General features: G+C 45.4%; 1 protein-coding gene across 1 annotated transcript in view; it reads left to right on the plus strand.

Moving 5' to 3' along the window:
* BCHE (butyrylcholinesterase) overlaps positions 1-10365 on the plus strand; it is a 131915-nt gene extending 121550 nt beyond the window's left edge. Inside the window, exon 4 of the mRNA XM_075340658.1 lies at positions 7499-10365. Within this exon, the coding sequence (XP_075196773.1) occupies positions 7499-7623 (125 nt within the window). The 3' untranslated portion in view covers positions 7624-10365. The remainder of the gene's footprint in view (positions 1-7498) is intronic.
* Positions 10366-14106: the final 3741 nt, after the last annotated feature.

The raw sequence follows: 14106 nt of genomic DNA on the forward strand, positions 1-14106 counted from the left end.
TATATATATATATACACATATACATACACGCACGCACGCACGCACATATACATGCACACACATATACATGCACACACATATACATGCACACACATATACATGCACACACATTCCAGCAGTACGCATATCACCCTATTTGAGGAAATTTGTTAACCGGTCAGAAGGAGAAGGACCTGGTCGCTCGCACTGTCCTGCAGTAACGCCGAGGAGGGAAGGCCTGGGGTATCCAACCATGCCCCCCAGATCTTATAGAACTTTTTCAATGCATTTCTTTTAAGGTATACTCCTCTCTCCAGTCGAAGTATAGCGTTTACTCTTTCCCTAAAATCCCCGATGACCGGAGACGCTGGGTCCAACCAGTGGTAGGCCAACAGTTTCCTAGCCTGGTACAAGAGACGTGTAATACCGACCATTACCGGCGAACTCAAGTCCACCCCCCCTTCCAGTAGACCTAGGATACATATAATAGGTCTTGGCTGTAGACGGATATTGAAAACTTGTCTAACCAATTCTAGTACTGCCCTCCAGTAATCTTCAATGTTCCCACAGGACCACATCATATGCATCAGATTAGCACCCTCCTGTCCGCACCTAGGACACAGATCATCCATCCTAACTCCCATCTTATGCAATAGACTAGGTGTCCTATATACTCTATGTAACAGGAATAGCTGTGACAGTCGTTGGCCTTCAGATACAGCAAGGCTTGGAGTCTGAGACAGGACCTCACCCCACTGTTCCTCTGTCATAGGGCCTAGGTCCCTCTCCCACTTTTCTCTAGCCTGCAAAGGGAATTTGTCGAGGTGTCTAGATAACATCACTGTATACAATCTAGAAATAATACCATAGGAGCGATCAGATGTCAACAATTCAGTAAGAGTGTGATTCCGCTCTATCCTAATGTCCATACGACGTGTCTGTGTCTCATAGGCATGACGGAGCTGCAGGTATTGGTAAAAGGAACTGTGCGGTATCCCAAACTCAGCTTGAAGCTGGTCAAATCTTTTAAGTATATTATTCTGAAGAATCTGAGACACCTGATGCACCCCCCTGCTCACCCACATTCTCCAACCCGGGAGTCTCTGCAGCTCCGCCAGTCCACGATTATGCCATAAGGGCCAGTACTCAGTCATTCCTGATATTCCCAGCAACTGCTTCCCTCTATCCCACACCTTGTACATCAATGATAATGTTGGATATAATGTTCCTCCTCTGGGTGAGTATCCTGCGTCCAAAAAAGCCACTGGGTATCCCCATTCTGCAAGGCCCCTCACCAATTTGCCCCCAGCGTCATATGCCTCATCCTTTCCCCACCCCCTGAAGTGCTGCATCTGTGCCGCAACATAATAAACCCACGGGTTGGGGACTGCCAGACCCCCATCCTCCTTCCCTCTCTGCAGGGTCTCAAGGCGGATTCTAGCCTGCTGCTTTTGCCACAAGAGTTCCCGAAACAAAGTGCTGATTTTACGGAAAAATTTCCAGTGGATCCATATTGGGGCGTTGTGGAGAAGATACAGAAGTTTGGGCATCAGTACCATTTTTAGTAGATTAGCACGGCCAATAAGGGACAGTGGGAGTCGACACCAGGCATCTATCTTGTTCCTAAACTGAGCCAACACTGGTTCCAGATTTTGAGAGTAGTAATCACGCGGTTGGGCACTAACCACAATCCCCAGATATTTAAATGTATCCACCGTCGGAATTGGCAGTCCCAGAGTACTAAAATTAGATGGGAGTGGATCTATAGGGAGCAGGGCCGATTTCTTCCAGTTTATTAGGAGTCCCGAGCGCCTACCAAATTCTTTAATAATATTCATTGCTGGGCCCACCGATGTCCCCAGCTCCCTGAGATACAGCAACAAATCGTCCACATAGAGGGAAACCTTATGCTCCAGACCGCCTATCTCAAACCCCTTTACGCCAGCGGATGCACGAAGCATAGCCGCCAATGGTTCAATTGCCGCTGCAAATAGTAATGGAGAGAGAGGACAGCCCTGTCTCGTGCCCCTGGCCAAATTAAAAGACGAGGAGGTACAACGATTAACTTGAATCCTGGACCTCGGAGAGGCATATAACAATTTGACCCAGCCAATAAATCTGGAGCCAAGACCCAATTTCTCCAAAACTACCCATAGGAAATTCCATTCAATACTGTCAAAGGCTTTGGCTGCATCTAATGACAGGACTGCTCTCTCCTTGTTTCTCCCCTCAGAACTTAGCTGTATCCCCAGGAATAAACGTCTCAAATTAATGGAAGTAGATTTATTGGGGATGACTCCAGTCTGATCCTCGTGGATCACTGACGTGATCACCCGGGACAATCTGTTAGCTAAAATTTTAGCGATTAATTTAATATCTAATGTAAGCAGCGAGATTGGGCGATAGGAGTCAGGCGCGGTCGGATCTTTCCCGGGTTTTAAAATCAGAACAATAATAGCCTCCCTCATGGATGCAGGGAGGGATCCCTTCTCCTCAGCATCTCTGAACACATCCAAGAGTCTTGGCAGCAGCAGATGGGTATATAATTTGTAGAATTCACCCGGGAGTCCGTCCGCACCTGGGGCCTTTTCATTTTGGATTTGACCGAGCGCCTCTTCCAGCTCCTCCAGGTCTATATCTCTATTCAGGGATTCTCTCTCACTATCTGACAGACTGGGGAGAGTGATCTCCTCCACAAAGTCCTGCAGTTCCTCATCCCCATAATGCGATTTAGAGGAGTATAATTGGGTGTAATACTGTTGCATGACCTCCACAATCCTCCCGCTGTCCCTCACCTCCTCTCCAGTGTCAAGTTTCAATTTGGTGATATAGGTCAATCCCTCCTGCACCCTAGCAATTGTAGCCAAGAGATGTCCCACACTCTCCCCCTCCGTAAAGTACCGCTGCTTAAGGAAAAAGCGTTTGTTAGTGGCCAAGGAAGTCATATGGTCTCTCAGAGCTCTCTGCGCCCTCTCTAAGTCCCGCTTGGCATCATCTGTAGGGTTAGATATAAGACGTCGTTCTGCATCACCTAAAGTGTCCGTCAGATACTTAGTGCGCTCCCTTGTTTTCGCCTTTCGGGTGCAAATTTCCCTAATATATGTCCCACGAACATACGCCTTCATTGCGTCCCACACTATATGTTTAGATGCAGTACCGTCATTTGTCACAAAATATTCCCGTATAGCGTCAGTCAGAGTGCCCCCTATCAGTTGTATCCAAAAAGGGTTGAGCCGCCACGGTATCCCCGCCAGCCGGTCTGGGTCCCCAAGCCTTAGACGGACCTGTAGTGGGGAGTGGTCAGACACCCCCCTGGCCAGGTACGTGACTGAAGCTACACAAGGCAGCAGCTGAGCATTTCCAATGGCCAGGTCAATCCGGGACAGTGAATGATGAGAACTAGAATAGCATGAGTACTGCCGGACCTGCGGGTTTCTAATACGCCAAATATCTACATATCCCACCTCCTCCATCAGTCTGGCAAGGGATGTAGCTGTCGCCCCCACTGAGATATTCCCTGTATGTAACTTATCCCAATACGGGTGCAAGTAATTATTATAGTCTCCTACTAATAGGGTGGGGACCTCAGGGAGGGAAGCAACAAAATTGAGGATACGTTTCAATGGTTCCCCTGTGTATGGTGGCGGAATATAAATTGCAACTAGAACACAGCGCACATTATGAAGGACACAGTAAAGACATACAAATCTACCCTCCTGATCCACAGAAGATTTAAGACACTCAAACGGCACTGTCCTGTGTACCAGGACACTCACCCCCCTGGAATGTGTGGTATATACAGAGTGGTACTCATGGGCTATCCATTTTTTGTGGAGCAAGTGGAGCCGCTCCTTCACCAAGTGCGTTTCTGATAAGAATATTATGTCTGGCTTAAGCTGCTGTAGAAACAGAAAAACTGCACATCTTTTAGTGGCTTCACCCAATCCTCGCACATTCCAGGCCACTATATTAACCTCCTTCGCCATAAGGGTGAGTGCACATATGCAACAGCAGGGGTCAGCAAGCGGGGACCTCCGGACCCATCTGCAGCAGTTCCCATAGATGAGCATAGACCAAACAGGTGCATAAAACGAAAAGGTCAAACAACATAAAAACATACACAGTAAACCAGGACATTCCTCTCAAACAGAGGGAAGTGGGGCTAAACATAACCCTAAGAGCACATAACGGTTTACATTCCTGAACAGTCATCAACTGCATAGTAACCTATCTGGGTGGCTCCTGCCAACCGTCCATAAGTGTTCCAGCTGGGAAACATAGCAAGTTCACCTCAGCAAGTCCAACAGCAAGGAATCCGCAATAATCCTCAGCGGTGATTTCTGCGCAGACCTTTTTCATTGGTATCGAGCCATGCGGCTGCATCCTTTGGAGTGTCAAAAAACTTTGTCCCACCATCCGACACCACTCGCAGCCTGGTAGGGTATAACATTGAGTAAGAGATCTGCAGCTGCCTCAGGCGTTTTTTGACATCAATAAATTGCGCTCTCCTCTGCTGGATTTCAGTAGAAAAATCCGGGTACAGTGAGACCTTATGGCCATCAATAGCCAGATCCTTAATCTCCCGGGCTCTGCGGAGCGCAGTGTCCCTGTCCCTGAAGTGCAGTAGCTTGAGGAGGATAGGACGAGGGGGTGCCCCTGATGGTGGGGGTCTAGTGGGGACCCTATGTGCCCGCTCAATAGTGAAGAAAGGAGAAAACAGATCCATGCCCAAAGTCTTGGGGAGCCACATTTCAAAAAAAGCTACTGGATTATTGCCTTCTGCCTTTTCTGGGACCCCAACCAGATGGAGATTGCTTCTGCGGGATCTGTTTTCTAGATCGTCCACCTTAGCCCTAAGCAATGAGATATTGTGGATTGCTCTGCCAAGGTCCCGAGTCAGAGGGGGAAGCTTATCCTCTGTGGCACTGACCCGGTCTTCCAGGGCCCCCACCCGTACATTGACCCCCTGCAACTCGTGCCTGATAGATGAAATGTCCATTTTAATTCCTCCCATCTGTATGTTCAAAGTGGCTAGCATATTGTTGCAGGTGTTTACTGCTGCAAGCATATCACTGAGGGTGGGCTCTGCTCTCCCAGGATCTGTGTTTTCATCTGCAGCTCTAAGGTTGTCCCCCTGCTCCACATTATTGGTAGCAGCCAACATACTCACAGCTCCCTGCTGCTCTTCCCCCTCCATCAGTTCTTGTCCTGGGATCTGTAGCTCCTCCACGCTGAGGTCAGACTGCTTAGCAGCTTCAGGTATCTCAGGCTGATCTCGTGCAAACTTGCTGAGGCGAGCTATTGCATCAGACGCCCTGCCCCCACATGAAGCTCCAGCGTCCATGAGTGTGGCCTGTGTCCCGCGCTTCTTATCAGCCCGAGTTCTGGTCATATCACTCAGGTCTTTGAAGCCCCCTCAGTCTAGGAGAGGTCACCACTCCAGGAAAGCAGTAAAACAAACTTTAACCCCAGCTGGACAGGATTATACAGGAGTTTTTTGCAGGAGCTCTCTCTGCACAGGTCTTCCTCACATGCTGCTCAGGCCACGCCCCCAGAAGACCTAAATTGTTCTAGCATGAATGTGACCCAATGTACAAAGCAAAGTCTATGAATGTATGTTTTGGAGACTTTAGTTTAGAGGATCATGACTGGCACATACTGAGCCCAAAACCTCAACCCTAATGAACAACTTTGCTATGAACTACAATATAGGTTGTGAGCTAGGCCCTCTCTTCCAACATCAATGTCTGACCTCACAGACTTCCTAGAAGAGTAGCAGTTGTTGTTTTGGCTGCAAGGTGAGGACCAACACTTGTGTATGAAGCAGGCTCAAGAGCTGAGCTAGCTCAGATCATAGTTATTTAACCATTCAGATGCTACTATCAATCAAAGTGGTATTTAAATGGACCGGTTGGAAGTGCGTCCATTGTTCCCCCTGCAATATGATAAATGTTTGCCAATGGGTTACCATTGGAAAAACCATAACCAAAATAAATTTAGAAGTACAAGAAGACCAAACTTTAAACAATAAACTCCTAAAACTTTGAAATTATTAGATATACATTAAAAATGAGAAGTATTCCCATAGAGTAGAGAAAACACCAAACACATACTGTGGTAATAGTAATAATAAAAGCAAGGAAAGCTGACCCTAGTAGGCCCTATTCTCACCACTACCTTGCCGCGGAGGTCGGCACCCTAATCCTGTGCATACGGTACCCCCCCTCCCCGACGACTGATCCTTAAGGCTTGAGAAAGTCTTAAACAGGTTAGATAAGGGACATCAATTTTTACTACACAAACTCAAAACAAGCACCACCAACAATAAACTACCACCAATAGTTAACAACTACACACTTTACCAGAACAACTCAAATGTATAGTCTGGAAAGTGTAAACTGGCCCAATGGCCTACAGAAATAGACCAAAGACCGCATTTCCCCTCAAAGTGAGAGGTTCTTCAGAAGTGGAATGAACAATTTGATATAGTTTGTAGTATTATCTACAGTGCTGTATTAAACAAGGTGCTGGTGCCTAAAGTGCAATAAAGTACATACCTGAGACCAAAACACTGAAAACATGTAAACAAGCAAAGTGGTTTCTAAACCATACATATAGCTTCCAAAGAGAAAAAAATGATACCATCACATCTAAAATGTAGAATATTCATATAATGTTACACATAATATTCCACTAGCTATAGGCCATACAATGGGCCCACATATATAGCTGTCCAATGGTGAATAAAGCAGACTATAATAGACATAGATCAAATAAATGCAATCACCAATAGTAACAGAGGTATGGCACTTAGCTTGTGATGTACTGCAGAAGGCATGGTGCTGTATGGTCTCAGCCCATGAAAAGAGTCCCCATCCCGATAGAAGTAATATGGGGCTCCCCAGTCAGTAGGGGTTGTATCACTCTCAAACCCTGATGTGATAGTGGAATGAACCCGGGTTATTGTTATTTCTTGTGCATATAAAATGTATGTGATAAAAAAAATCAAATATGAGGCATCAGTCCTGATCATGATCCCTTAGCAAACCATGTGCAACATTTTAACTTGACTCAAAAGGGTCTTTCTCAAGCCTAGGGGCTTGAGGATCCATTACAATGAGCTGGAATGATGCACTTTATTAATTAACCCCACTTTATTCATTGTGTTTTGGAAAGCTGATTTTAGGCTTTTGACCAGTGTTGCATCAGTATTTGTATAATTTCCCTCTGTCAGTTTCGCTCCCAGTTTTGGCACACAAAGACTGATGTAAAATGCTGACCGAATACCAACAACTTCCTAAGCCTTTATGCTTGATTATGATTATGAAAAATATAATAATAACTATAAAATACAATAATAAACCAGACATTGTCTGCAATCCTTGTATCTTTTCCCCAGAACATCTAGTGCTTTGTATTTCTAGAAACAATGTCACTAACACTCATTCTATTTCAATTAATGTAAACACATAGATTCAAATTTAGATTAATACACCCCTTGTAATCTTTTTTTTTTCAGGAAATATTGACGAAGTAGAACGACAGTGGAAAGCAGAATTCCATCGCTGGAACAATTACATGATGGACTGGACAAATCAATTTAATGATTACAGCAGTAAGAAGGAAAGCTGCACTGGTCTCTAATTAATGCTTTTAGCCTTTTAAAATCACCATATTATGATTAGCGGGTATAAACATATTGGTAGTCATTTAAAATTTGGTATTATGCAAATTAAACTTCAAAACATACTCATTATTCCGAGAGATATGAAAAATGTGCTAGGTATTACTGTATGAGTATCGTATGTAGATTTTTAATGGTTTTGTCATCATACAGAAGGTTTGTGCCCATGATGGATCCCAAATTTAAATCTACTGAATCTATTTACTGTATGTAATAAATATTTCTTGAAAAAAGATATTTTATTAAGTTAAAGACAAAATATTTTATATATTTAAGAAAATAACTGTGTCACATCAAATACAGTGCATCCGTTATTGATTGAATTTATTTGATTGTATAATGTGTTAATGTACTTGGTACCAAAGGCTTTATGGCAGTGCCAAAGAATTCTAATTATGAAGTACACAGGTATGGAGAGCTACACATAAAATTGTTTCTGTAGGGTTGAACATACCTTTTTGCTAGTGATGATTGAGCATGCACGGCTCTGCTCGATACTTGATTGAGTATGCGGGTGCTCGGTATGCTCAATTTCCCGGTCGGCATATTCTCTGTGTCTCATTTTTCCAGAAGCTCATAACAGGAGGCCATGCCAGGCCCAGAGGGAGAGAGGAGAGTGAAAGATTGCCTACAGCCCTCCTGGTAGGGTCTTCCAGAAAAATGCTTGAGTTTCCTTATGCTCATAACTCAAATTGAGCCTGTCCGAGCATCCGACCTTCTTGATTCGAGTGTCGAGCATTTCAGCATTTTAATGCTCACTCAGTGCAGCTTTTTGCCTTTTTAGACTGTTTAGTTACACAGGGATAACCACAACGAGAACAGAGCCCTGGATAGTTGTGCAAACCTTCCTATTGCCCTTTTACCACTTTCCTGCTCTGCAGACAAATTAATACGATATTATGGTTTCTCCATCATCCAGAGACAGAATCATTGTTTTATCTTTGGTTAAACATCAAAGAATTTGTTATCTTTTAATTTCTTTACACAACTTAATAGTGTCATTCCTAGTTTGTTTTTTATTTCACCACTGGATAGGTATCAGTCATGTACCGTATATATCCTGTGTGTTGTAAAATACTCAGCAGTGGTGGTCTTCAACTGTTTCTGCCACCAGTCTGGTCCCCCTTTACCATCCTGGAACTACAATTCTGAGTGGCCGGAAGTCACTGTTATCAGTTACTTTCTCTTTTAAAGCACTAGTCCAGCGGTTTTTATTTTTCACCACTAATAATAATATAAAGGTTCCTGACCCTAGTCTTATACTTACCTGCTTTGCCTCTTATGTTCATATTATATTGGCATCAATTCAATCGCGCAGCGAAATCTTGTGACATAAACTTCTGACTGCTGGAAGACAGAAGTAACAGTCACAAGCTGTCAATGCAAGTTTATGAAAGCCAGAACAAGACTATCAAAGGCTTGCACTGAAAAGGGATCTTCAGCTCACTTTTCTCCACATAAGGCTTGAAACACACATCCGTGAAACACGTGCGTGTTTGGTCCGTTTCCGTGTATACTGGAGACACGGCCAAACGTGCACCAATGTTACTATATCTCAGCGGTTACAATTGCGTTTTTGGTTATGTCCGTTAGTCCGTCTCCGTGATGCGTTTTGTGGGCCGTGTCTCACGCCAGCATGTCCGTTTTCTGCACGCAACACGCAGCACGGACCCAATGAAAGTCAATGGGTCTGTTCGCACGTCCGAGTGACACGGACGCATCTCTGTTTGCTCCCTGTATGTTTTGTGCTATTTTCATGTGATGTCGGTCTTTTTTCTTTTTCTGTTTCGTTCTCTCCCTCAGCCCGTCGGTCGGTCTCTATGTCTGTCGGTCGGTCTCTCTATCTTATCTGTCCCTCTAGCTGTCTGTCGGTCAGTTCCCCCCCTCTCTCATACTTACCGCTCCCCGATCCCCGGCGCGGCGCTGCACGGCTGTTATAAAAACTTCGGCGGCTTTTACTATTTTGAAAAAGCCGGCCGCCTATTAATCAATCTCGTATTCCCTGCTTTACCCGCCCACCGGCGCCTGTGATTGGTTGCAGTCACACACACCCACCACGCTGAGTGACAGCTGTCTCACTGCACCCAATCACAGCAGCCGGTGGGCGTGTCTATACTGTGCAGTGTAAAAAATAAATAAATAATTAAAAAAAACGGCGTGCGGTCCCCCCCCATTTTAATACCAGACAGATAAAGCCATACGGCTGAAGGCTGGTATTCTCAGGATGGGGAGCTCCACGTTATGGGGAGCTCCCCACCCTAACAATATCAGTCAGCAGCCGCCCAGAATTGCCGCATACATTATATGTGACAGTTCTGGGGCTGTACCCGGCTCTTCCCGATTTACCCTGGTGCGTTGGCAAATCGGGGTAATAAGGAGTTATTGGCAGCCCATAGCTGCCAATAAGTCCTAGATTAATCATGTCAGGCATCTATGAGACACCTTCCATGATTAATCTGTAAGTGACAGTAAAAAAACACACACACACGAAAAAAATCCTTTATTAGAAATAAAAAACACAAACAAATTCCCTCATTACCAATTTATTAACCCCGACAAACCCTCCATGTCCGGCGTAATCCACGGACTCCAGCGTCTCTTCCAGCTCTGCTGCATGGAGCTGACAGGAGCAGCAGAAGACACCGCCGCTCCGGTCACCTCCACGCAGCTAATGAGATGAGTAGCGCGATCAGCTGCTGTCAGTCAGGTAACTCGCGGCCACCGCTGGATTCAGCGGTGGCCGCGGGTAACCTCAGTGACAGCAGCTGATCGCGTGGTGGGCGTGTGTGACTGCAACCAATCACAGGCACCGGTGGGGGGAGAAAGCAGGGAATACGAGATTGTTTAATGAGCGGCCGGCTTTTTCAAATTAGAAAAAGCCGCCGAAGCAGTGTGAACGCCGTGCAGCGCCGGTGATCGGGGAACGGTGAATATGAGAGAGGGGGGGACACTTCAGTCACTCGGGGGATTAGCGGTCACCAGTGAATCCTTCACAGGTGACCGCTAATCAGTACACGGCACACAGACAGAGCCGGAGCATGACTATGAAGTCGGGTGAAGTTCACCCGAGTTCATTCTCATCCCGCTACTCTGTCTTCCGACATGTAGTACGACATTTTGCATCACACACGTACATTTCACACGGACAACACATACACATGTCAGTTATTTCACTCACGCACACACGGACATTCCACACGCACATACGGCTAGCATACGGGATACACACGCAGGCCACACATACCATAAAAACGGACATTAAAAACGGAAAACGGACCCGAAAAATGGCCCATTTTACACGGACGTGGTTTTCACGGATGTGTGGCGGAGCCCTAAAACAGTGGAGAGATCACAAACTGATGGAGACCAACATGAGCAGCAGGAATAGAAGGTAAAGACAGCAGCAGGTAAGCATAAGACTAAGTGCAGGGAAATTAGGATAGAAGCACCACTCTAGCTGTGAAAAACTAAAACCAAAATGCTGGAGTGGTGCTTTAGTGTAAAGGGGGCTTTACACGCTACGATATCGCTAATGCTGAGTCGTTGGGGTCACGGAATTTGTGACGCACATCCGGCCGCCGTAGCGATGTTGTTGCGTGTGACACCGATCAGCGATTTTGCATCGTCGCAAAAACGTGCAAAATCGCTCATCGGTGACATGGGGGAATTATCGTTACTGCAGCAGTAACTAAGTTGTTCCTCGTTCCTGCGGCAGCACACATCGCTCCGTGTGAAACCGCAGGAACGAGGAAGCTCTCCTTACCTGCCTCCCGGCCGCTATGCGGAAGGAAGGAGGTGGGCGGGATGTTACGTCCCGCTCATCTCCGCCCCTCCGCTTCTATTGGGCGGACACTCAGTGACGTCGCTGTGACGCCGCACGCATCGCCCCCTTAGAAAGGAGGCGGTTCGCCGGTCACAGCGACGTTGCCGGGCAGTTAAGTATGTGTGACGGGTCTGGGCGATGTTGTGTGGCACGGGCAGCGATTTGCCTGTGTCGCACAACAGATGGGGGCGGGTACCCACATGGGACCGATATCGCAGTGTGTAAAGCGGCCTTAAGTCTATGAGAGCCTCATCCAAAGTCTCAAAGACTTACTTTGAGAAGTGACTGCTCATCCTCCTAAAAAACACTGCAATGAACTGGCTAGTCACAATTTCAGTCACATAGTGAAGAAGAGGATCAGATCTGCACTGGGAACAGCAGAAGATGAAGACTGGTAAGTATATTACTACACAAAGGGATAAAACATTGCTGATATCTATCTGGTGGTCAAAACAAGATGGCTCTGATGTGGTTCCTGCTATTGGCATGAATTACTTCAGAATTCTCGAACAGCAGAAATATTGTCATTAACTTCTTTAATACCCCTGACTACCAAATTTATTGGATATTAACATACAGTATTTAATGAGTTTTCTGTTTAAGACAGTATGTGTTAGTATGCCTTTTTGGGTTATACAGATTTAAAGGACATGCAGATTTTTTAGCATCCATTGCCAGAGAGTTTATCTATTAGGGCTCTTTTCCACTTGTGTACCTCTTCCGATGTGAGAGCATCAGAAGCAATATACTAATGACCCTCTGCTGCGTCCATCAGTCGAGGGTCATGAGACTGTGATGCAATCTTGCGATCGTATCACAGCCTCGAAGAAGAGGGAGGGAGCACTTTCTCCCATCTCCTCTGCTGTCTGTCTCTGCGTATATCGCACTGCAGTCGCATAACATGCGAGTGCAGTGCGATATTTCATGCGCTCCCATAGGCTTCTATGGGGGAGCGTGAGCCATGAATCGCTGCAAAACACAGCATGTTGGGATTGCACCGAGAGCACGATTCGTGTTGAGAAATAAAAGGAAAGAGAACACTGCCTCATTGATTAACATTGGTGCGAGTGCGATCCCGTGTTTTGTCAGATTGCTCTCGCACCAACATATCGCAAGTGGAAAAGAGCCCTCAAGCAGAGCCACTGCACAGAGCAATTCTCATTTTAACTAGTACATGCATTATAGTAGCTTCATGAGTATAAAAAAGGATGGAGACTCACACATTGTTCTTATTTACGTGTTTTTGTTTGCCTTTGCCAACCCCTGTGTTTACATGAGCCCATCTTTAAGTAATTTAAAGAGGTTGTCTACTTTCAACAAACATTTCCCCATAAGCTCAATGATATGTAAAAAAAAAAAGACAACAACAAATTGACCTTTACCTAACCTCCTCTTTGTTAGGCCTCTTTCACACGTCAGTGATTCTGGGACATTTGTGCTTTTTTTTAAACGTACCAGAATCACTGACATATGCAGACCCATTATAATGAATGGGTCTGCTCACACGTCAGTGATTTTTCACTGCACGTGTCTCCGTGCGGCGTACCCGCGTGTGTGTGTTTGCCGCACGGAGACATGTCCATTTTTTTCTGGCATCACTGATGTCCCACGGATCACGCAGTGGTGTGGTCCGTGAAACACGTGCCAGAAAAAAACGTGCATTTAAAATAATAAACATTTTAACTCACCCGGCGTCCAGCGATGTCCTCTGCAGCCCGTTCTCCCTACTGCTTCTAAGCCGGCTGATTACTGTCGCGCATATTCATTATGCGCAACACAGCCGACCCGGAAGCAGCTGCTGCGGGGGTCACCGCAGGCCGGATGCTGCACCGCGGGAGGATTCAGCACCATGGAGAGCGGGAGCGGGCGCAGGTGAGTTGATTTCTAAGTGCAATCACGGGCCACGGAGAACGGAGCCCGGATTGCACTTAGAGAACCCACGTGTGCCATGATTCACGGCACACGCAGGGACATGTGCGTGTTTTACACGCCAGTGAAAAGCGTCTGTGTTTTTCACTGACGTGTGAAACGGGCCTTAGTAGGGTGCATTTGTGAAGTCACATCAACAGTGCTGCTGCCAATTACTGAGCTCATTGGTCACATCAGCACTGCAGCTGAGCTCACTGATTAGCTGTAGACCTGTCTATGTTACAAAACTGCTGCAGCCAATCAATAAAAGCCTGAGCAGACAGTGAGGGAGATACAATACTGGATACGCTGGCGAGATAAGTACAGGTCAATTTTTTATTTTATACAACACTCAGCAATAGGCAAAAGTTTGTTGAAATAAACAAACTCTTTAATGTCTTTACTTGCTAAGAAAGCATACATCTGTTTGTGTTGATGTCAGAATTTCATTTTTTCTTATAACAAACCAAAATTCCATTTATTTTATTCTAATTTTGCTAACATTATTTACCTACAATATGTTTAAAATATATCACTATATGCTTTACATTTATAAAGATTGTTCATTGGAAATTTTGGTTGAATGTAACAGATTGCCATAAATACAATTGCTAACTTACCTTTTTTTCTACAAAAAACTATATTACTCTTTCTATGCATGTATTATGAATAAAATTATTCCCTGGTGGAATAGTAATAGGTATTATGCCTC

This window comes from Anomaloglossus baeobatrachus, chromosome 3, assembly GCF_048569485.1.
Source record: "Anomaloglossus baeobatrachus isolate aAnoBae1 chromosome 3, aAnoBae1.hap1, whole genome shotgun sequence".
Taxonomy (NCBI): Eukaryota; Metazoa; Chordata; class Amphibia; order Anura; family Aromobatidae; genus Anomaloglossus; species Anomaloglossus baeobatrachus.